Genomic DNA, 25,168 nt, shown 5'->3' with positions numbered 1-25,168 from the left:
ACAGGGAATCAGCCTGATGTGCGGCAGTCATTTTGTTAGGGCTTGAACCACTGTAATTTGGGCATGAAGTTCAGGTGACTTCGGTTTATACTTACAGTCTGGCTAAACCCAGATAGAACAACTGTATATGTATAACTCTTTGTCTACGTATATGCATGTTTTTAGTATACGTATTTTCTTAACTAAATTGATATCTTGTTGCATATTACTTTAAATCGTTTTATTTTTATGGAGCAGTTTATTTGGGGCATTCCCTTGTCATTAGAGATTCTTTGGAGACTGCATTCCTGAAGGAGACTGGCCCCAAGGCTGGGGTCTTGCCACCATCTTCCAGCTGAAGATGAAACCACCTGTCCTCCTGTCTCCTGCTCCTGTGCCTCCCCTGACTGGCTCATGAGCTGTTACTAGGTACCAGCAGCCTCTGGGGTTCTGACACTTTTGGGCCTGGCTTCACTCCTTTCATGGGCGTGACAAGGGACCTGTTTTCAGAAGGCATGGCAGGCAAGGTCCATAAGTCTAAGAGCAGGCAGGTCAAGTCACCCTTTGTCAGCGCACTAATGAGGACACACGAAACCCAGTGAGCCCTCCACAACCCCTTCCCCACCCTGACCTTGCCAGTTTGCTAACTAAAGAAACTGAGGAGATATTGTAGTAACTATGTATGGTGTCAGATGGCTTAGTACTAGACTTAAACCAGGGTGACCACTTTGTAGGTTATATAGATGTTTAATCACTATGTTGTACAACTGAAATATAATATTGTATGCCAACTGTAATTGAAAAATTAAAAATTAGTAAAAAAATAATAAAAATTTAAGAAAAAAGAAACTGAGGAAGGAGGGGTCACGTGACTTACCCTGGGGTGTTGCAAGCTGGTAGCAGGTTTGGAACTTGCACCTGTCTTCTGATTCCCCAAGGTCAATGCTTTCCCATCCACCCCTGAATCCTCCCTACAAGTCTGATGGAGGAAGTGAATTTAACAACAAATCACACACCAAAACCACAGAAACACTTTTATTTAATTCCTATCACAAATACAGAATCGAATTAAAGCAGTATAATACATTTCCACTTAACCTTACAAGCTTTTGTACAGTAAACTTAGTTTTCAGTGTCAATTTGAATCAATAATTACATTTTATTTTTTATTAAACAGCAACTTTTTCTTGAATTCTAGAGAAAAATCATTTCCTGGGCTGTCAAGTGCACTAATGGAAGATATCTACAACTTAACATTGTGAATCACTGAACCTCAGCCAAGGGTGGTGGACTGGGCTGGTGTTGATGTCTCTTTCTCCTCACTTCCCACCCCAGCTAGGAGGTTCAGAGTGACAAGGCAGGAAGGAAAGGCTTTTGAAGAAACACTCATTTACAGCCTTCATGGTAGGACTCCATTCACTTCTGGTTACCAGGTATTACCTCGAATTACCTTTTCAATGAAAAAAAAATGTAAAAACTGATTGTATAAAGACATCAGGCTGTTTAAAAAAAATCTGAGGTAAAGTGTAGTTGTGAATTATAATATTAAAAACAACTGTAATTGATCCCAGCAACCATAAATCTAAATCTTAAAAGAAACTAGTTTATGAATGGATTTGTTTCTCTGAGACTAAATGAAAAAAACAACAATCTGGGATGATACTAAAAATGGAAAAAGTAAGTAAAAACATGTTACCATTTACATTTGTGTTCGACTATAAAAATCAGCACCGATGTTTGAATTTTCACAAAACAAACAATTCAGGGTGGCCATCTTTCCTTTTGCCATTTGATCTCATAGGCATAAAAATTTATTTTAGTAAGATCTTATCAAATTATTTTTTAGATATAGGTCACATTTTGTCACTGGAATTTAGAAAAGAAACTGTTTCAAGTACTTGCACTTGAGAACAACTGCCTCTCTGGCTGCCATTAAAAATACAATATAGAGTTACACACTTAGTAACATAAAGCTCTGAGGTGACATTCACTTTACAGAAGCCTTCGCAGGGAACACCTTCACCATTGCGCATGCACTCTTCCCCCACTCCTCCCCCTCGGGGAATGGGAGAAGAAAGCAGGAACAAGGAGGAGGAAATGAGGAAAGAGGAGAAAGGGGGACAGGGAGAGGGGAAAAAAATCAGTCTAAAATTTCAAGGACCACTGTGGGCTCAAGGTCAACCATAGGAGGAAAGGGAGGCTCAGAAAAACAGATGTCAAACTTGAGGGAAATTTGGTCTTTAAAATAGCACATGAGCGCGCACTAACTCACACACACTCACACACACACACACACACACACACACACACACACACACACTTTCTAGAGTACAGGATGTAGAGGAATCTGCCTGAAACGATGGAATTACCTTACACCATGGTTGTCAGTATCTGTGTGTATTTTTCTGTGTGTAGAAGCAGTGAGGTGCCTCACTTTGGATTACATATGCTAGATAAACTTGAAAGTGGACCACTGCTTGGCCACCCCCTAAGGACATTTTTCACATGGCCATTTCATCAGAATCAACTTCAACATCAATCACCACATCCTCCTGGTGATTACTGGTGTCAGTGGTGACCACAGTGGGGTGAAGAGGGTCAGTGGAGGTGGCAGGCTCCTGTGGGCTGGCAGCAGGCTCAGGGGTTCTAGTGGCAGGGCTGGAGGCAGGCTCAGGGAAGTCAGTGATGTCACACTCAAGGTGGCCAGTAGCACTGGTCTCAGAGTGGCAGGAGGCAGTGGGCTCAGGGTAACCAGTGACGGCAGGCTCAAGGTGGCTGGTGGTAGCAGGCTTAGGATGGTCGGCAGTGGTGGGCGCAGGGAGGCTGGTAGCAGGCTTGATGTAGCCAGTGATGGGTGTAGGTTGGGTGGTGGTAGGCCTGAAGGCACTCTTGGAGTAGCTGCCAGCAGGGATGCGGTGGCCAATGACAGGCATGGGGTGGCTGGAGGCAGGTATGAAATGGACAGAGTCAGCCTTGAAATGGACAGAGGCAGGCTTAGGATAGACATTGGCCGACTTGGGGTGACCACAGGCAGACCTGGAGTGACCACAGGCAGACTTGGGGTGGCCAGAGGCAAGCTTGGAGTGGCTAAAGACGGACTTGTGGTGGCCAGCGACAGATTTGCGGTAGGCAGAGGCTGGCCTGGAGTGGCAAGAAGCTGGCTTGGGGTGGCCAGAGGCACACTCAGGTTGGCCAGCTGCAGCATCACCAGGTAGTGGAACATTCCGGACATTCATTGGCATTTCCTCCACAGCAGGACAAGCATTGGCCCGGTCTTGTTCATGGGCTTGCTCTCGAACTTCATAACAGGCACGTGCACAGACACGGTCACGGACACGGACACGGTCACGGGCCTGGATCTCCCACCTCTCACGCAAATCAGTGAAGAGGCCAGAGAGGAAGAGGATAGGGTGCCGCATAGCATGGAAGATGACCCAGTATTCTCTTCGGAAATTCTCATTGAGCAGCCCATAGATCACAGCATTGAGGCAGCTGTTGAAGTAGGCTATGAAGTACACTGTAAGATAAAGCCAGTTGGGGATCTTGCCTGCCATCTCTTTTGGACTGACAGCCACCAAGACATTGAGCACGTTGATAGGGCACCAGCACACTGCAAAGAGGAGGAAGATCACAAACATGGTTAGAAAATTGCGAACCTCAGCAAGCTGGTTGTCAGGATTCTGCCCAGCTGGGTCCCGGGCCGCCAGCACTTTGATCCAGATCCTCACGTAGCAGAAACCCACTATGAGCAGAGGGAGGACGAAGTGGATACAGACGATGGTCACGACAAAGACGGGGTTGTTCAGGTAGTTGAAGATGCAGGTGTAGGTGCGAGGATCATACTCAATGGTGCCAATGTATGTGTTGGGCAGGATGGCCAGGATAGTCATGATCCAGGTGACGGCCAGGTAGATGAAGGTATTGCGCACGCTGAAGATCCGCTCGTACTGGAGGCTGTGACAGATGTAGCAGTAACGGTTGATGGCAATTGCCATGATATTGAAGATAGAGCCGACCACAGTCAGCCCTGTGATGAATCCAAACACTTGGCACTGGAAATGGCTCAGATCCCAGCCCCCAATGGCCATGGCATGCAGCATCAGAGGGTAGGGGTAGATGGCCACCAGCATATCAGCCGCCGAGAGGCTAGCCACGAACATGTTGCCTGAAAAACACATCAGGGGAGAGAGAGGGAGGAAAACAGAAAAGAATAAATGGTTAAGTTTGGAAAGCTACAAATTTTAGCTGGAGGAAAAGGCCAGCTCGAGTCGTAACAACTTAGAATTCTAGAATTCTTTCAGGGAAATACAGGTGTGTTTTTATTGTTATTTACAAGCATGTCCGGGGTGATTCTGATGCAGCAGCAGGTTTGGGAGACCTGTCCTTTGTCCACATGATTTCCTGAAAGCAGTAAGCACAAAAGCCCCTTGAGGAGCCCTTCACACTCACACAAGGACTAGACAAAAACAAAATGCAAACTATTTCCTTGGGGGTGGGGTGGGGAGAAGGGGGTAGATCAAGCTGTTGTGGGAAGCAGCCTGGAGGGTGGGGGAAGGGGAGAGATTGGAGGAATGTCAGGAACCCTCCAACCCCCCCCATTAGACCTCTTCCTTCTCTGGCCTAGCGTTGCATTCATAATGCAAACATGTCTACAGAGAACTGTCGTTTTCTTAAGCAGGTTTTTCTAGCGGGATCAGACAATAATGTAAGACCTAGCCCAGTAAATATTTACCAATTCCGAGGAAACCTAAGAGTAAAAACTGAGGGGAAGAGAGGGAACCCTGTAAAATTTCGTCTGAAACGAAAGAAATAGCGAACAGGATTTTTTAAAAATCTGGAGAACGCTGCAAGAATTAGCATAAGTCCCTGCTTCATGCCGGTCCAGGCGCAGAGCCACACCGGCACCTTTGCCGCGCTGCAAGAGGGCCAAGCCCCTGGCACTGAGGTTTTCTGAAGCTGCTACACAGGAAAGTGAATGGAGGGTCTGCCCCCACTCCTGTTTTATAGGGCACTGGTAGAAACGATTTCGTAAAACCTTTCCAAAAAAAAAAGGTAGAGGCCAAGTGCTGGCGCACAACCGTCTTTCTTTGGAAACACCTTGTTGCTAATTAGCATTGGTTTGGCAAAATATTGCACTTCATCTTGGACTAGGAGACAATTAGTACCTATTAAAATGGCAAAGGACTGGCTCCTTCTGCCTCCTTCAGCTTGCGCTGCCAAGGCGCGGCCTCCGGGCTTTCTACCCAAGAGGATCTTCCTAGGGTTTCCCTCAAAGTAATGAATTCGGTGAAGAAAAACGGCAAAGAGAGAGGGCAAAGCCTTAAAAACAAAACCACAACAGCCATAAAATATTTTATTTAAATTATAGATAGGAAGGAGAAAAATAAAGGGAAGAAGAAAACTAAAGGGAAAAAAATGAGCTTCGCAGGTGTCCCTGGGGCTGCGCAGTGCCGCCCGCCCCTTGGGAACGAACTGCTTGAGTGAAGGCGAGGTCCAAGCGTGCGGCCGCAAGTCTCCAGGGTACCAAGGAAAACCCAGACACATCCACCGAAGCTTAGAAGAAAACTTGGAATGACTTTGTGCCCCGCGCTGCATTTTGAAACTTGTATGGTGTTTGTGATTCTTCGTCCCAGCAAAGTAATCCCCCAGAGACTGGGGGCCTTCTCCTCCGCGCCCCCTCCTCCTGGTCCTACGGATACCCAACCCCCTCAGACTCTGCCCCCTTTCCTTCCTCTGCCCTCTGGCCCCAGCAGGAACCTGGCGCAGAGACCCCAGCCGCTGCCCCCTCCCTCCAGCGGCTGAACGTGGAGTTTGGGCCCCTTTGCCCCTCCTCCTTCCCTCCAGAGCCCTCTCCCGCCCAACCTGCAAACGGTGCTCGCCGCTTAGCAGTATGTGCTGCACCCACCCCCGGCCCAGGTCGCAGTGCTCAGCATCTTCGCGCGCCTCCCTGCTCGCAGCCGGCCGGCCTCCTCCCCTTGGCATTGGCTGGCAGCGAGGAATCTCTCACCGCCCCAACCTGTCCCAGATCCCCGCGCTTTGCAGTCTCTCTGAGCTCTCCTGCAGCCCTCCTGCGATCTTCACTCGCTTCTGCTTCTTCTGTCCCCCACCCGCAACACACCAAACTCCTGAACCTCTTCTCCGCCAAGCACTGCGACCCCCAGTACCCTGCTTACGGACTTAGGGATCTCCGCTGCCGCTTCCACCGCTTGCTGCGCCCAGCCAGCCGCTCGCCTCTCTCCACCGTGTGTCCTGGGACGGGCGGATGGAGCTCCGCTCCGGCGGGCTCAGATCTCCCTGCTCCACAGTCAGGAGCGGGGGTCTGTGCCCCGCCACCCGGGAGCTACCTGAGAGCCGCCCTGGAGCCCCAGGGCTGCAGCGAGCGGGGTCTCAGGACCGGTAGGGCGCTGCTGCGCTGCCTTGGGTAAGCTGCACCGCAGCCGCTGTGAACTTAACTTTCCTAGAGCGGGGTCGCAGCCCCGCTGCTCCCTCCGCGTCTATTCCACCGGTGGCCTTGGCGCGGCCACCTTTGTGGTGTCCAGCTCGGCGTGCTGTCCCCGGATGGCTGCCAGACTCCCCGTTCCGGTGGCGGCACCCTCTGCATCAGGTCCCCGACGGAGCAGGGCTCGGTGGTCTGCCGCACACCGCGGGAACCCCGGCTTTGCACTTGGCCGCCCAAAGTTAATTCTATGAGTTCCCTCTGCCTGGAGAAGCTCTAAGTTTATGGGGTCCCTGCAGAACATCACCGCCCAGGTTTGTGGGGAATTGGGGAGCAAGGACATTCAGTGTGAGGTCCTGTCCACGGATTCCCTATACCCGGAGCCCAACTAACGCCCTAGGAGGTTCCAGTGGCTACACGCTGGGAAGGGTAAAGGAAGGGTGACTTACCAGAATTTCGGAGTTTCTTGTTCTTAGCCACAGCCAAAATGACCATGGAGTTGCCGATCAGGTCTACAACGATGGTGATAACCATTGCGCAGAACATAAAGATTATTACAGCCGGTGGGTAGTTTGGCTGAGGCAGCTTACAGCCAACACAGCCAAATGGAGTGGGGACTGCCAGGGTAGGCTCCATATTGCTGCCAGAGACCGTTAAGATCTTCCAGTCGGTCCACACAGCAAACACCTGCTCTGCCACCAGGAGCTTAGGGAAAGCTGCCTCCCCTCAGAGGATCAGAGAGCAAATGACAGCATCCTGCCCCTCTCCGATGAGCTTTTAAAGCCTCAAGAGGCAGATAGCCCCACCCCAAATCCCTCCCCCCGACCAATCAGAGCTCCCTGACCACCCCCGCTTTAGTCACCAACTCTTCTTGGAGAAATCTACAGCCAGGTGTCTTCTTGCTTCCGACTTCCTTGTTTGTGCTTCCCCTCTAGCTGCTAGCCCCCCTCCGTCATCCCCCAGGTACATGGCCTTGTGACAAGCTTGGAGTCCACCTGCCCCCCCCACACACACACACCAGCCACTGCTCATTGGTTTCCAGCAAATTCTTCTCCCTCTTCTTCCAATGCTCCGCAAAGTGATCTAGACTTCAGAACGGGGACATGAGCTCTCTCTGTGGGTCCAGTACCAACCGAAGCCAGTCTGAATCCCCCAGCAGAGTGTGAGGGGCGGCCAGTAGCCCTTTGAATTCAGATATGTGCCCCTCCAGTCCTCTTGAGAGGTTCATCCCACTCCAGGTACTCTTGCCTGTTCAGGACTTTCTGCACCCCCACAGGGAACAGGGGACAGCTTCCACCCCAAATCTAGGTCCCCCATCTCTAGGGAATTTATCCCCTCTCCTGTGCCTGCCAGGAGCGGGTTGGCTCCCTTAGAAGCAGCAGCCTTTGGTCGCATAGTCCGGTCTGGACCTGTGCTCTCCATGATGAGATATCCTCTGCGCCCGGTTCTGGGAGCAAGGGTCGAGGCTGTACTCTGGGAGCGAGGGGAGGTAGCTGGTGGCCTCCGCTCCTCAAAGAAACCCCGGGTGAATAGCTCGGGCTCCTGTCCCTTCCCGAGTTGCTCCTCACGCTCTGCTGGGTAATGCGGGGCTCTTGGGAAGGTCCAGGTAGCTGCGCGACAGCGGCGGGACGGGCGCGGAGGTGTGGGGCGGCGCAGCCAAGAAGCCACCAGAAGACCTGCGCTCCCTGCCCCCATTTTGAGTTGAGATGAGGCACAACTCATCTTGGCCCTTCTCCCTTGCCATCTCCTGCCTGGGGTCTCATTTAGACATCATCCGGCTCAGGCCGGCCCCTAGCGCTGAGGATTTCCCTCCCCAGGTGTCACGGTTCCCTGGATGTGCCCAAGGTATCGGCGCGCGGGCCGGGGAAACCGAATGGTTCAGGCTAAACTAAAGGGGTGCAATTCTGATACTCGCTCCCTCAACAACTTCGGTCTCGGGGGTGGATTTCTGCCTGCTACCAAAAGTTATGGCTCTCGTTGAGAAGAGTCTCAGAAAATTGCAGCAAACACCTTGAAACTTGGCCTAGACTAGCCTTTTTGCCACAGTCGGGGAGAGGGGGTTGCATTGTCCCGGAGCGCCACCATCTGGACACAGCCGCCCTCCTGCCCCACTGGGAGAGGGGCATACAAGGGGGTGGGGGCTGGGGGCGGATTCCTCGAGGGACTTCAACATTCAGGCACCTTGAACGGAAGACAAACGCAGCAGAAAACAAGACTGCACTTCCTCTAGCTGGAAAGCCCAAGTAGGAATGTGTCCCCTTGTTTGAAGACGAACTCCCCCCTCCCACCCCCGGTGTTTGCTACTGAGAAGGGAATCCGAACGAATAACAATCTCACGCCTGGAGCCTTTTCACATTCATTATCTCACTGCTCCTCGCTGGCTGGAACCCGGGCTGCACTCTCTCAGGGCTGGACTTAACCAGGATTTAATACGTAAATGCAGCCCCAGAAGCGGCTCTGCTATCCTCCATAGGCGAATGTGAGCCCCGAAAAGGGGCAGCAGCCAAAAGCCCCGCCACACAGAGTAGTTCGTCCACATCAGACTGCTCACGCCCGTTCCCTGAGGGTTTGGATCATTTTACTTGTGGCAAGGAGAGGTTTTTGGATTCGAATAAACAAAAATTTGAAGGAAAAATAGAAACAAGTATTCTAGTGACTTAAGACAATGGTGTCTCCCCTGCCCCCCACCCCCACCCCCGAACCTGTAAAGATCGCTGGCAAACTGTTATTTCAAGCATTGTTATATTCCACTGCACTATACTTCTGAGATTGGGTCCAGGGCACTGGGAATTCTCTGTGGACATGGCCTGCAGTGCCCAGGGACTGAGGTGGTGAGCAGGGTGAGTTGATCCCCTGGCCTTTGCCCCTATTTTGATTCTGCTTGACCATGACCCGGGGTGACTAGGTTTTTTCAATACTAGACAAGTGGGAGAGGCAACTATTTTAATAACCTGGGGGAGGGGGGAGAATTCTGAATCTGGTTAAATTAATTTTCTTATTTTTGTGAATTGCCTTAATAAAGATTCTGAACGTTGTCCTAGTCCTAAGAAAAACAGATGGATATTAAGTCAGTTATGTGGATACATATGAGAGGGGGAAAAAACAGTCTGAGTTTGAAAGGGTAGGACAAGACCTCTGTGTAATTATAAGTTCATGGCTTTGGAACTATAAGGGGAGAGGGGTGCGCTTTATCCGGTAGAATGCAATGCAAATGGTTTATTTAGGCTTCCAGAGGATTTTTAATTGTCTTTCTAAAAGGCCTGCTAGCAAGCCCTAATAACTGGGGGTGGGGAGAAACACTTTACGATTTGAAAGCGATTAAGATATAGAATCAAAAGAGAGGAGACCTAGGACATTCCCTGGTAATCCCAGGAAATCTTGGAAACCTATGTGGAGATTGGGAAGGAGAATAAAGCAAATGGTAGTGGACAGGGAATTGTATAGAGAGTTTGCAGTCCTGGAGCCCTCCGGGTCTCAACGTTTCCTTCCCCTAGGTCACTTATTAGGGAGTGAGAGAGACTACCCAGTCTCCTAAAAGACTCCCAGCACTGAAAACTCAGGACATCCCAGGAAGAAGCGGTACCAAGGAGCAGTCTGTATAGAAGGTAGATATTAAAAGATTTTTTTCCCCTCTTCTTGCTGATTCAGAAACCGTTCTTTCATCTCAGCCTCCACGTTTCTCATCTTCCAAAAAACAGAAGATCAGGATGGGCTTGGCAGTAGGGTGGCAGCTGGCAACGTGGCACTCTTTTAAAGGTGAGAGAGAGGAAGTGAGCTGTTTCTGCTCAGAAATGGGTGATTTTCCTGCACACACAAGTATTGCGCTGCATCTTCAGAGCTCTGATAATGAAGGCAGTGGTGGAAGGTCACGTTTCGTCATAACTTCTAGGGTCTCTGTTCAACCTTCAAGTATTATATAATGCATTGCCTGTAATTAGTGCATTGTAATTTAAAAAACGTTTCTTTTTTTTTAATTTATTGGGGTGACAATTGTTAGTAAAATTACATAGATTTCAGGTGTACAATTCTGTATTACATCATCTATAAATCCCATTGTGTGTTCATCACCCAGAGTCAGTTCTCCTTCCATCACCATATATTCGCTAGTTAAAATGGCCATATTACCCAAAGCAATATACAGATTCAATGCAATCCCCATCAAAATCCCAATGGCATATTTTAAAGAAATAGAACAAAAAATCATCAGATTTGTTTGGAACCACAAAAGACCCCAAATAGCCAAAGCAATCTTAAGAAAAAAGAAGGAGAACTGACTCTGGGTGATGAACACACAATGGGATTTATAGATGATGTAATACAGAATTGTACACCTGAAATCTATGTAATTTTACTAACAATTGTCACCCCAATAAATTTAATAAAATAAAAATTAAAAAAAAAAAAGAAAAGAAATCAAAACTTAAAAAAAAAAAAAAAAGAACTATAATGGAGGTATCACACTTCCTGACTTTGGCTTGTACTACAGGGCCACAATAATCAAAACAGCATGGTACTGGCAGAAAAACAGACACATAGACCAATGGAATAGAATAGAGAACCCAGAAATAAAACCACATAAATATGGACAGATAATTTTTGACAAAGAAGCTAAAAACATACAATGGAGCAATGACAGCCTCTTCAATAAATGGTGCTGGGAGAATTAAAAAATGTTTCAATTACAGTTGACATTCGATATTATATTAGTTTCAGGTGTACAGCATAGTGGCTAGACATTTATATACCTTAAGAAGTGATCACCATGATAAGTCTAGTACGCACCTGGCACCACCATACACAGTTATTACAATATTATTGAGTATATTTCTTATGTTGTACTTTACATCCCCATGACTATTTTGTAACTACCAATTTGCACATCTTAATCCGTTTTGCACCCAGCCCCCTAACCCCCTCCCACCTGGCAACCATCAATTTCTTCTCTGTATCTATGAGTTTGTTTCTGTTTTGTTTACTTTGGTTTTTAGATTCCACATATAAGTGAGATAATATGGTGCTTGTCTTTCTCTGTCTGGCTTATTTCACTTAGCATAATACCCTCTAGGTCCATCCATATTGTTGCAGATGGCAAGATTTCATTCTTTTTTATGACTGAGTAATATTCCATTGTATATATGTACCACATCTTCTTTATCCAGTTGTCTATCGATGGACACTTGGTCTTGTTTTCTTATCCATTCAGCCACCTATGTCTTTTGTTTGCAGCACTTAATATATTTACATTTAAAGTAATGATTGAGGAGTGGCCAGTTTGCTCAGTGGTTAGAGCGCACTGCTCATAACACCAAGGTCACTGGTTTGATTCCCACATGGGCCACTGAGCTGCGCCCTCCACAACCAGATCAAAAACAACGACTTGACATGGGAGCTGATGGGTCTTAAAAAAACACACTGTTCCCCAATATTACCCAATAAAAATTTTAAAAAGTAATAATGATTGATAGGTATTGCCATCTTATTATTCATATTTTAATCTTATTATTTTGTTTGCCAGTACTTGTTGGTAGAATGTTTTATTATTTCTCCAACTGCAACTTATTTTTCTTCTCCCACACGGTAGTGCTATGTTTTCTCTGCACTATTCCAACTTCTCACACAATGGGGGGATTCCCTGGGAGACGGGCTTCTCCTCTATTAATAGTTCGTCTAGGTCACAGGGCGCAGTGTCCCGGTGGGTATGCGGAGAGCTTTTGATGTTCGAAAGCTCTTCCAGCTGCTGATTCAGAGCCCCTATATTTCAGCAGTTCTGTTTACTCCTGCAGGGATCCGCCCAGATAGGTGGGGTCAGGGGCGGGGTGAGTTGTGAGAGGTGGCCCAGAATCTTATTATTATTATTAAAGAAGTTACTTTAACATTTCTTGTAATACTGATTTGGTGGTGATGAACTCCTTTCGCTTTCTCTTGTCTGGGAAGCTCTTTATTTGTCCTTTGATTCTAAATGATAGCCTTGCTGAGTAGAGAAATCTTGGTTGTAGGTCACCTTTCATCATATCTTCTAGGCTCTCTGTTCAACCCTGAATTATTATAATAATACCTTGCCTGTAATTACTATATTGTAATTTTAAATAAGCATTCTATAGTTTTCAAAAATCCCATCAGGGATAGCTTTTTCTCACAACGCCATTTAACAGATGGGGAAACTGAGGCTCAGAGAGGTGAAAGGACTTGTTCAAGTTCATGCCAATGCTAGTAGAGGAACCCAGGCTTATACGCAAGCCCAATATCCCCTCATCCCAGGGCATTTCTTCCAAAACCTAGCTTCATAAGACAGTGTTTTGCTCTGAGACTTGATAGGGTGGAGTCTGTGTTTTTGTTGTTGTTGTTGTTGTTCTCTTTTTTGTTTGTTTTTACAGAGATACAGCCATATACCCTATTCACCCTTTTAAACTACACGTCAGTGATTTTATGTACATTCACAAAGTTATGTAACTGATCACCACTCTGTAATTCCAGAACATTTCTATCATCCCAGATAGAAACCCTGGGCCCATTAGCAGTCACTTCCCCTTCCCTTTAACCCCCCAGCTACTAGAAATCACTAATCTGCTTTCTGTCTCTACAGATTTGCCTATTCTGGACATTCCATACAAATGGAATCATACAATATTTGCCCTTTTGTGTCTGCCTTCTTTCCTTTAGCATGACATTCTCAAGATTCATTCATGCTGTAGCGTGGATCTGTACGTCATGTCTTTTTATGGCTGAATATAATATTCCGTTATATGTAAAGACCACATTTTGTTTATCCAGCCATTTGTTGATGGACCGTTGGGTTGTTTCCGGTTTTTGGCTATTGTGTGTAATGTAATGCTGCTATGAATATTTTGGATTCCCTTTTAGCCCCAAGCAGCCCCTGGCCCAAGATAGTGAAACAGAAAGCCTCCTAATGCCAGCTCACACCTCCCCCTCCCTCAAGGAGGGCTGAACACTCCAACCTTATTTGGCAAATGCTCCTCTGTTGTTACCAGATCATCTGCTAAAGACACATTAGACCATTGACTGACATTCTAATACATGAAAACTGGCAAAATGAGAGTTTGGTACAACCCCAACAATAGTGAAAATGTCTTTTGGTTTCAATACAAACAGAATATGTGCCACTCATTCATAAACCTCTGGGGTGTCTTATCTGTTCACGGGAAGGTGCACAGGAGCCTGGGGACTGACTGCTTTCCCCATGCAGTCTCTGCTTCTCCCGGTGCTCCTACACCAGCACTGAGTTAGATGCCTGATGAACACAGACTGTATTTGGCTTAATTCTTTGAAATAAAAACAAGCTTGAACCCAGCTCTGCCACCTGGTCAGCTGTCTGACCTTGGGTAAGTTATTTAGCCTGTCTCTGTCTCAGTTTCCTCAGCCATAAAATACAGATAATCATAGTGTCTCATTATAGGGTTGATGGGAGAGTTAAGTGAGATAATACATGTAAGCACTTAGAACACTCTCCAGAATAGAGTAAGCATTCAACAACCACTAGCTATTATGATTCTCGTTCTGCAAGTTTCTAATACCCTGTCTAAACTCCATTCTGTTACACTTCCATAGAGGACAAATGCTCTATAAGACATAAGAGACTGTGCCACAGCTATCTCATGCTCCAAGGCCTCTTGCCTCTAGGCTCTAGTTCCCAATGGGAACTCGTCAGCATCCCAGGCCACCATGGCAAGTGACAGGATGTCAGACGGAACTTGCCTTCTCACTACCCCCTGAGATGCTTCACTGACACAGTTTATGTATTTTCCACAAGAAGGAACGATTAGATTTCTTGACCTCAGTCAGAATGAAAGCATGGAGGATGGTTGGTTTAGAGACAGGTCCAACCAGAAGTACACAGGTGCCTGGGCGAACTCAGGCAGGGGACACTGGGCTTCAGCAGAATTTGGGACAAGTGCAGGCTGAGGAAGTTCTGGTTACAAGTTGAGGATGGGGGCCAGGACTCCAGGGGCAAAGCTGCATCTCAAAAGAAGTGAGCAGGGATTTAGGCAGGAATCAACTGACTGGAACTGGGAGCCAGCAAGGTCATGACATCAACAAACTCAAGAGCAGCTTAGGACAGGTGCTGGTTATTTTTTGGTTTTGTTTTTCTTGTTTGTTGTTTATTTCTCTAAACAGACTATGTCTGGTCACATTTACTTTATGAACTTGGAGACACTGTTCACACTTGTTAAATGAACAAAGAGAATGACTGTTCTGTCCAAATCCTTTGGGCTTAATTCATCATGGTTAGAAACACTTTATCCTCTCTCTGTGCTTGAGTCATTAGAGAGAGCAGGGACTTGCCAAAATAATTAGCAGCCAATATTTCCAGTATCTTAGTGCCTGATAAAGACTACAGGTTAGGTGGTTCAAATCAAAGAGTTGCCAGGGAGATAAGAAGCATTAATTATCTATAGTAACACATGGACTCCCTTCCTGGTGTACAGTTTACCTTCTAATTAGAGCGTAGTGAACAATATCCATTTCCTAGCTTCTCGATCTAGCCCAGCATGATCACTCATGTATTTAAAGACTGTTCCTCTTATTAATCACCTTCATGATTTCTAGTTCAACAAGCCCCTTCCCCGGGGAGCTCTGCTTTAACCCACTCTACTGCAAGAAACAGGAAATGGGTGGCCTTCAAGGCCCAAACTGGTCCTCTTCCTCCCCAGTGGGTCTATTCATCCCCTAATAATGGCTAACATGTATGTATGTGTGCTTCCTAGATGCCAGACACTGATCAGTGCTTTGCTCATATGTTCTCATTTAATCCTGACAGTAGTCCTATGAGACAGGAGCAATTATTATTCTTGTTTCATAGATGAAGCAATTGAGGCCCAGAGAGGTTATGTCACTTGCCCCAGATAATAAATGGTGGAGCCAGAAGTCTATCTTGGCAGGTCTGGCTTCAGAGTCTGTGCCTTAACCATTATGCTTCACTGATTATTTGTATACATTGTTCCCAGCTCTAGGGCACTGGTTCTCAAATTTAGTGCATGTCAAACCCACCAGGAGTGCTTAGGGGAAATGCAGCTTTGTAGGCATGCCCCGACCGTGTTTCTCCAAAAATAAGACCTAGCCGGACAATCAACTCTAATGCATCTTTTGGAGCAAAGATTAATATATGACCCGATCTTATTTTACTATAAGACCGGGCCTTATATAATATAATATGAGACTGGGTCTTGTATTAATTTTTGCTCCAAAAGATGCATTAGAGCTGATTGCCCGGCTAGGTCTTATTTTCGGAGAAACACGGTAGAGATTCTGATTTGGTGGGTCTGTACTGGGGTCCTGGGATCTGTATGTTTCCCAAGTGCCCCAGGTGATTCTGATGCAAGTGGCTTAGAAACCCTTCTTAGAGAAATGCTGCACTTAACCCAATCCTGCACCTAGTCCCCAGCAATTTAAGGAATTCTGGACCTGGCAGTCTGTGACTCAGGGCCCAGCTGGGTCCTAAGGGTGTGGTCCTGCTGGGACTTTATATATATTTTCTAGTTCATAAAATCTTGCTTTGGTGCTCAGACTAAATTCCACCCTGTACCTCATTTCCGGTGATGGGGCTCCTAGCCCAATGCCTGATAATAACCTGTCCAGCTCCCTAGAAAGAGGACTACCTGGCTCTCTCAGGGACCAGAGGCCCGGTCATGCCCCCTTCCTGTTCCTAGAGTCCCCTTATGGCCTTCCTGATTAGGGTTGCTCACACTTGCAAATAAAAATATGGCATATCAACTTAAAATTGAATTTCACATAAATACAAATAAAATCTTAGTACAAGCATGCTCCACGCAATATTTGTACTTACTTATACTATGAATTATCCATTGTTTTGAGAAATTTAGATTTAACTGGGCACCCTGTACTTAACTGGCAACCCTATGACTGAGGGCCACAGCCTCTGGTTCATCCTAAATGAGTTGTCTGAGGACTTGACATTGGTTAGTAAAGGGCCCACCTTCTTCCCTCTCAGCCCTTCCCCCAGCAAGGGGCTTCGTCAGCTCTGGAGAGCAGAGACTGTTGATTCAAGACTCTGAGGAGCCCAGCTCACCCCGTGGTTATCACCTTTCCATCTTGCTCCTAGAAGATACTGGTTTATGCATGCTTGCTACTGGCTTTAGCCAACACCCTCTATTTACTCAGGAGATTTGCGACCCATCCTTAAAGGAACACTTGCCTCCTGTTTGTCTGAGATAGAGAGCACTGTAGAGCTGCGCCTGCAAGCAGCAGTTTGACTGGACATTGACCCTCATCATATGAGGTATTTACACTTCTGTGTTTTGAAGTGGCTTCATATTTGAAGCCATTGTGTATTTCCCACTGATGGCATCTTAAAGTTTATGGTAAGTCTGAGAACCTTCATTTCATCTGCCCTGAAAGACACAGCTTTTGGGGATTCTTTCCAGGACGCCCCCAGAGGAACTCTGTATATCCCATGTAACCTATATTCTAAGTCAGAATATATTCTAAGTAGTCAAAGCTACCTTCAAATTTGGTGAACATCCGTCTAGCTGTTTTTACATGATGTGCAAGCAATCAGAAAAAAAATGTTACTTTTATTTAAATAGTTTGGTCATCTTAACCAGTGGCTCAGGTCAGGACTGTCTAATATTAACTTCTGTACACATCCCAGGCAGAGGGAGGTCCATGAATGAAAGGAAGGGAATTGTGAGTTATGTGCAGGCACCACCTCCTCAAGCTAGGTGTGACTGGAACGGGACAAGAGAGTGTGTGGAGGGTCAGAGGAAGAGATATGGTTCTCTGGACTGTTAGAGAAGCAAAAGAACTGCAATGAAGCATCTTAACAGGGGTATTTATTTGTCTCTAGCATCATTAAAGAACATCATTGGAACTTTCTGTACAAGGAGACAAATGAGGAAATAATTTCACATTAGCCCAAGTCAGAAAGATTCCAAGATCTCACATGTGCTTCTCTTCTGTTTTTTTTTTTTTTTTTTTTTTTTTTTTTTTTTTTTTTTTTTTTTGTGAGGCCAGCATCAATTTGCAGGACTTAAAGCCCCAGGGAATTAGACTGAGCAGATTACTGTGTTCCAGCAACACTTGGATCCACTGAGCTCCCACTTGGAACAGAAACCATAGGCATTTTCTGGGACTCCCCCTCCTGCTTAGCCTGCAAGGCTCTGATCTGAGGGACATCTGATGGAGTGGGTGTCAAAAAGAAGCCCCCTTCCTTCCCTGCATATTCAGAATGCCTACTGACAATTCATTAGGAGTTGTGGTGCTTCTGTCCTCTCCTAAACAGATATTTTATACCTAAGTTCCACTTTCTAATAAAAATTGACTTACTTGGCCAGTGTTCTTTTCATAGAATGGTTCCTCTTCTTCCTTGAGCCATATTTATTTCCTCTAAATAAAAACAAAACAAAAAAACAATTTTTGTGTCTTTCCCTCCTCCTGGCACCCCTTTGGCTATAATGGTAACTAAGTAATTTGATTGGAAAGAGTTTTGAGGTGATCACCAATCCCTTTCCTTTCCTCTCTACCCCCATCCCACACCATGTTCTGCAGTCTTGGAGAAGGAAGATGTCTGGACTTACCTTGTCCTTCACCAGAGAGACCGGAACTCAGAAGGTCTCCTTACACTAATAGTGATAATGACAACAGTCACTCTTCATCCATAGCTTTTCTATGTCACGCATAGTCCCTTATCTCATTTATTCCTCACAGCAACCCAGTGACGATGGCATTATTCTCAATAAACAGAGGTTCTGAGAGAGGATGCCCTTTCTCATCAAGTGCATCCTCCCTTCCCCTAATTTCCTTTCATCTACAGCCCCAGTTAGAACAGTCCCAGGTTCCTGGAGTGGGAGGTGGGACCAGTGACCTGGACTTGTCAGTATGATAGGAAGTATGACTTGTCAGGGAGGGTTTACTCTGGGATGGAATACACTAGTTAAATGTTTTCTCTATGCCTGGGCTGGCAGATAAAGCTCCAGGATCCCAAACCTCATGCAAGTCCTGGAAGACAGTTTTAATTTCACCTAGTTTTCTTTGTACCAGACACTCTAGTGTGAAATGTAGAGGTGCTGGTTATGTTGCTGTGCTTCAAGAGTTGAATCAAGAGATTGGCATGGCATGAAGTGCCTTCCTCTGTAAGCTGTGGTTCACAACTCCCATATGGAGAAATGGGTGAGGGAACCTGGAACATACTCTCAAGCTCTCCTTTCACCTTGCCTTTGAATAAGGGTTGGTTGGTAATATATAACGGGGAGTAGTATGTTGGGGTGCTTCTTTTTGCCAAGACAACAAGGCCACTCCTTCCATGTTGGCTACCAATAGGTACTCTTGGGCTACTTTGGGTAGTGCTTTTTGTGAAATACACCTGGCCTAGAGTTTTCTTTATGGAAGTTTTAAATTACCAATTAAACATCTTTAATGATTACAGTACTGTTCATGGTTCTATTTCATTTTTTTAAGCCATACCTAACTTTTTATTGTGGTAAAATAAATATAACATAAAATTTACCATTTTTTCCATTTTAAGTGTACAGTTCAGTGATATTAAGTAATTCACAGTATTGTGCAACCATCGCCACCATTCATCTCTTTAAAACTTTTTTTTACCTTTCCAAACTGAAACTCTCTACTTATTAAACACTAACTGCCAAGTGTCCCTCTCCCAGCCCCCGGCACCCACCATTCTACTTTCTGTCTCTATGAATTGCACTACTCTAGAAAACTCTTTTAGAAGTGGAATCATACGTTTTTATGTTTCCCATCTCTTTGTAGAAGTTCTCACGCAGTTCATTGAGATTGTTATAACCAGCGGTTTGAACCCTGCATCTGGTAGATTGCTTGTCCTCATTTTGTTTAGCTCTTTTTCTGGAGTTTTGTTCTGTTCTTTTATTTGAGACATGTTTCTTTGTCTCCTCATTTTGGCTGCCTCCCAGTGTTTGTTTCTATGTATTAGGTAGGGCTGCTATGTCTCCCAATCTTGGCCAGGTGGCCTTATGCAGTCGGTACCCTGTGGGGCCCAGTGGCACAGTCTCCCTGGTCACCTGAGCCAGGTGCTCCAGGTGTGGCCTTTGTGTGGGTTGTGTGTGCCCTCTTGTTGTAGTTGAGCCTTGATTGCTGTTGACGCATCATTGGGAGGGGTTCAATGTTTTCCTTCCTCCCCTTTGCATTCATTGAGTACTTTTTTTTTAAATTTAGGTGTGTTTTTCCAAGATCCCTCAGCTCCAAGTCAAGTAGTTGTTTCAATCTAGTTGTGGAGGGTGCAGCTCACAGTGGCCCATGTGGGGATTGAACTGGCAACCTTGTTGTTAAGAGCACCGAGCTCTAACCAACTGAGCTAACCAGCTGCCCCTTTTCTGTTACATTTTTGAGTATTACAGTTTCACCATGATCTGTGAAAGTTAGATTTCTTTCAATTAACTCTTCTTGGACTTCACTAGTCTTTTTAGATCTATAGATTGTTGTCTTTTAATATTTATGTGGAATTTCTTTTTTAAATATCATCAGTTGCCCAATCCCCTCTCACTCTCTTCTTCATCTAGAACTCTAAGTCAACATATCTTAGGTCTTCTCTTTCTGTAATTAATGCCACTCTGCCTCATGTCCATATTTTCATTTTGTCTTCCTGTTCTGCATTCTGGATACGAATTCTTTCTTTAGTTCTATCCAACCCGTTAAATGTATCTTTAATTTCTAGAAGTTATATTTATTTTGTTTGGTTTTTCAAATCTGGTAGGTCATTTTTTGTTTGTTTGTTTTCTATATCATGGAGAAATTTTAAGCTCTTATTGTATTTTTTAAACTATAGTAAACATACTTATTTTCCCATGCCTGTCTGATAATTTAATTATCTAAAGTCTCGCTGGATCTGGGTCTCTTCTATCTCTCATTTCTGCTAGTTCTCACTCACGCTATTTTGCTTCCTTATATGCTTGATTATTTTATACTGTGTCCATGAAAAATTATTTGAGGGGATTCTACAAGGCCTGAATAAAAACTCCTTCTTTCAGAGAGGATTTGACTTTATTTCTGACTGAAACTTAGTCACTATCAGTCTGGGAGTATTTTAAATTAAATTCAGGGTTGGAGTCTCACGGACTACACAAGTGATGTGAATTTGAGCTGCAAATCCACAGGAGGGCCATTTTGTGATTCCAATTCCTCAGAGATTTCCCCCCCTGCTCTTCTCAGGAAACTTTCCTTTCAGCCACCTAGGAAAGGGGCAGGTTTACTTCTGCTTCATCCTTACCTTGTGGTTATAATCCTTTAGGGTCTTCGTTTATTTTGAGGGAACATCTCCTATTAGACTCCTTCCCCGGTCTTTGACTTCTATCCTCCTTGCCCCATGAGGCTGTCAAACCTTAAGTTCAACTTTGCCAGAATCAGCAAATACCCTCAGAGCAAAAGATTTATTCCTTTAACTTTTCTGAATTATGTTTCCTTAATGTTTGGACTGGTCTTTCCTCTCTTTGCTGTCATATCTTTTATGCTTTTAATATTAAAAAAAAAATATGTATTATCTAACTTCTCTGGTTGTTTTCAGCAAATGAATTGGCCCAATTAACCTTGTCTGCCATATTTCTGAAATTGGAAGTCCTCAGACCCTTTCTTTTTCTGTTAGGAAAGTTCTCCTCCCCTGAAATAGATGCCTGCATTCTGAAGTGTAATGGTCCAGCTATTCTGTATAGGCTTTCAGACAATCCTCCTCCCCATTTTCTTTTTCAGTCTCACATCTCTCTTTTGCCCTCTGGCATCCCCAAGTCCGGATGGTCTCTTAGGTTCTTCCTCTTTAACAACACTCCCGTCTTCATAGATTCTGGGAGGCAGTTTCATTCACCCTGCTTTTTCAGTTACCACTCTTTCATCTGCATTATGCCCTGAAGATAGTCACTGGAATTTCTCTGCTATGGCGCTTTCTCATGTTCTCTTTGTTGTTGTCAATTTGTACTTTTTTCCTCTTTATTATTTTTAGTTGAGTGTCAAGATAAACAGGAGTGCTTAATCTATCATCTCTAAACAGTAATCCCCTTCACTCCTCAGCCCACCATAACCCGAATTTTGCCTGCACCACTCCCCTGAAACTACCTTTGGCAAGGCCACCCAACAACGCTCTCTATGCTGCTGAATCCGATGGATATTTGCCACCTCTCATTTTCCTTGACATCTCCACTGTATTTGATGCATGTGACTACCCCCTATTTCTTGAAACACTCTCTTCTCTTTCCTTACATGAGAGCATATTCTCCTGATTCTCTACGTACCTCCCTGGACATGTGTTTGCAGGCTCTTTCTCCTCTAACCAACATGTAAATGGGCACTGAACCCCAGCTCAAAGGACCTGATTTCTATCTTTGACTCTATTCAGTTTGCACAAATGACTTCCACTCTCTGAACTTCAGTTTATGATTTCTATAAGTACCTTCAGTTCTAAATTTTTAAAATTAAAATGTATTGGGGTGACAATGGTTAGTAAAATTACATAGGTTTCAAGTGTACAATTTTGTAATACATCATCTATATCTCATGTTGTGTGTTCACCACCCAGAGTCAGTTCTCCTTCCATCACCATGTATTTGACCCTGTTTACCCTCATTTTTTAATTCCATATTTTTTAAACCTTTTCAGAAATGGAAATGATAGTAAATAATTTCTATGAAAGCTTAGGAGGATCATACCAGTTCTGGCCAAAAATATTTAATGCTACATTCTGAAGAAGGAAACTCACTTAAAGGAACAAATATCCTTTAGTGCTCAGTAGCTTTCATTTCACTGTATATGGTGTGTGACCAAATGCTTTGTCTTGGGACCCCATCTTGTGAGGAATCATGCGTTTAGACAGAAATGTTTAATAACCTTTCCAGGAGCTATGTCAAAAAGAGAATTAGCAAAAGAATCACAGCATCAGTCCCCTCCTTGATTCACAGTGGGATACCCTGTTTGACAGATACATTTAGAAGGCCATCTTGAAACATCAATACTCAGCAAATGAATTGTGTGTCTTTGTACTCTGTAAGAATTATAGGATCTTTCCTCTCATCATTTAGTCTCTTATATGGGATCCAAAATCAAATTACCATGAAACTTTGATGATTAGGAGAAAGATTAGTTTTTTTCCAATTTTTAAATTTTATTTCTGTGGTAAAGTGTCTGAAGTTCCCAGGTATGTTGGCGTTTTTTACTAGCTGAATTTTCTTATGTGATGCGATTTTTGGGGGAACAGGAAACATTAAGTTTGGGCTCAAATGGGAGAAAAGGACATCTTATTCATCTCTGGTAATGCTTGTCTAGAAAGAGTTGAGAGATAACATATCTATAGCACCCTACGATTGTTTAAACCTGATTTACAACTCAGCACTGTCCAATAGAAGGTTGTGCAATGAAAAAAATATTCTCTACCTTTAATATGGTAGCTATCTGCCCAATATGACTGTTGAACATTTGAAATGTGGCTAGCTCCACCAAGGCAGTGATACTTTAATTGAATTTAATTCTTTTTTTTAATTTATTGGGGTGACAATTGTTAGTAAAATTACATAGATTTCAGGTGTACAATTCTGTATTACATCATCTATAAATCCCATTGTGTGTTCACCACCCAGAGTCAGTTCTCCTTCCATCACCATATATTTGATCTCCCTTACCCTCATCTCCCACCCCCCACTCCCCTTACCCTCTGGTAACCACTAAACTATTGTCTGGGTCTATGAGGGTTTTTTTTGTGTTTTTTTAATTAAATTTATTGGGGTGACAATTGTTAGTAAAATTACATAGATTTCAGGTGTACAATTCTGTATTACATCATCTATAAATCCCATTGTGTGGTCATCACCCAGAGTCAGTTCTCCTTCCATCACCATATCTTTGATCCCCCTTACCCTCATCTCCCACCCCCCACTCCCCTTACCCTCTGGTAACCACTAAACTATTGTCTGTGTCTATGAGTTTTTGTTTCTCATTCGTTTGTTTTGTTCTTTTGTTGTTTTGGGTTTATATTCCACATATCAGTGAAATCATATGGTTCTCTGCTTTTTCTGTCTGACTTATTTCGCCTAGGATTATACTCTCAAGATCCATCCATGTTGTCACAAATGTTCCTGTATCATATTTTCTTACCACCGAATAGTATTCCATTGTGTATATATACCACAACTTCTTTATCCATTCATCTATTGAAGGACATTTTGGTTGTTTCCATGTCTTGGCCACCGTAAACAAAGCTGCAATGAACATTGGAGCACACGTGTCTTTATGGATACATGTTTTCAGATTTTTGGGGTAGATACCCAAGAGAGGGATTGCTGGGTCATATGGTAATTCTATTCGTAATTTTTTGAGGAACCTCCACACCGCCTTCCATAACGGCTGCACCAGTCTGCATTCCCACCAACAGTGTATGAGGGTTCCTTTTTCTCCACAGCCTCTCCAACACTTGTTACTATTTGTCTTGTTGATGATAGCCATTCTGACTGGGGTGAGGTGATATCTCATTGTGGTTTTGATTTGCATTTCTCTGATGATTAGTGATGTTGAGCATTTTTTCATATGTCTATTTGCCATTTGTATGTCCTCTTTGGAGAAATGTCTCTTCAAGTCCTCTGCCCATTTTTCAATTGGGTTGTTTGTTTTTTTGTTGTTGAGTTGCATGAGTTCCTTGTATATTCTGGATATTAGCCCCTTATCGGAGGCACTGTTTGCAAAAATCTTCTCCCATGCAGTTGGTGGCCTCTTTATTTTGTCGATGGTTTCTTTTGCTGTGCAGAAGCTTTTAAGTTTCATATAGTCCCATTCGTTTATTTTAGCTTTTACTTCCATTGCCTTTGGAGTCAAATTCATAAAATGCTCTTTGAACCCAAGGTCCATAAGCTTAGTACCTATGTTTTCTTCTATGAAGTTTATTGTGTCAGGTCTTATGTGTAAGTCTTTGATCCATTTTGAATTAATTTTGGTATATGGTGACAGATAGCAGTCCAGTTTCATTCTTTTGCACGTGGCTATCCAATTCTCCCAGCACCATTTATTGGAGAGGCTGTCTTTCCTCCATTGTATGTTTTTAGCTTCTTTGCCAAAATTATCTGTCCATATTTGTGTGGTTTTATTTCTGGGTTCTCAACTCTATTCCATTGGTCTATGTGCCTGTTTTTCTGCCAATACCATGCTGTTTTGATTATTGTAGCCCTGTAGTACAAGCTAAAGTCAGGGAGTGTGATACCTCCAGTGTTGTTCTTTTTTCTTAAGCTTGCTTTGGCTATTCGGGGTCTTTTGTGGTTCCAAACAAATCTGATGATTTTTTGTTTTATTTCTTTAAAAAATGTCGTTGGGATTTTGATGGGGATTGCATTGAATCTGTATATTGCTTTGGGTAATATGGCCATTTTGACTATGTTGATTCTTCCAATCCATGAGCACGGAATGTCTTTCCATTTCTTTGTGTCTTCTTCAATTTCTTTCAAAAATGTTATAGTTTTCAGCATATAGGTCCTTCACATCCTTGGTTAAGTTTATTCCTAGGTATTTTATTCTTTTTGCTGCAATTGCAAAAGGAATTGTTTTTTGTATTTCTTTTTCTGAGATTTCATTGTTAGTATATAGGAAGGCAATGGACTTTTGCGCGTTGATTTTGTAGCCGGCAACTTTACTGTATTCGTTGATTGTTTCTAATAGCTTTTTGGTGGAGTCTTTAGGGTTTTCTATATATAGCATCATGTCATCTGCAAAGAGTGATAATTTAACTTCTTCATTCCCAATTTGGATGCCTTTTATTTCTTTCTCTTGCCTGATTGCTCT

The 25,168-nt window shown here is 44.2% G+C and overlaps 1 protein-coding gene across 1 annotated transcript; it reads right to left on the bottom strand.

Moving 5' to 3' along the window:
- Positions 1-1,011: 1,011 nt before the first annotated feature.
- On the bottom strand, positions 1,012-7,149 carry GPR50 (G protein-coupled receptor 50). The gene is made up of 2 exons (XM_019711226.3): positions 6,865-7,149; positions 1,012-4,144 (listed from the first exon to the last, which is right to left on the bottom strand). The coding sequence occupies exons 1-2, from the start codon at positions 7,049-7,051 to the stop codon at positions 2,481-2,483; spliced, it is 1,851 nt and encodes a 616-aa protein (XP_019566785.2). The 5' UTR covers positions 7,052-7,149; the 3' UTR covers positions 1,012-2,480.
- Positions 7,150-25,168: the final 18,019 nt, after the last annotated feature.

This window comes from Rhinolophus sinicus, chromosome 18 (genome assembly GCF_057876585.1).
Source record: "Rhinolophus sinicus isolate RSI-liver-muscle chromosome 18, RSI-T2T, whole genome shotgun sequence".
Taxonomy (NCBI): domain Eukaryota; kingdom Metazoa; phylum Chordata; class Mammalia; order Chiroptera; family Rhinolophidae; genus Rhinolophus; species Rhinolophus sinicus.
Note: the sequence above shows the minus strand (reverse complement) of the source record. Positions and strands in the feature narration are given on the sequence as shown.

What these genes read in the sequence shown, in the direction of transcription:
- GPR50 (XM_019711226.3), bottom strand. Translation starts at nt 7,051, where the DNA reads ATGGAGCCTACCCTGGCAGTCCCCACTCCATTTGGCTGTGTTGGCTGT. An exon ending in CAAGAAACTCCGAAATTCTG is followed by an intron (nt 4,145 to 6,864) that starts GTAAGTCACCCT and finishes TGTGTTTTTCAG; the next exon opens with GCAACATGTTCGTGGCTAGC.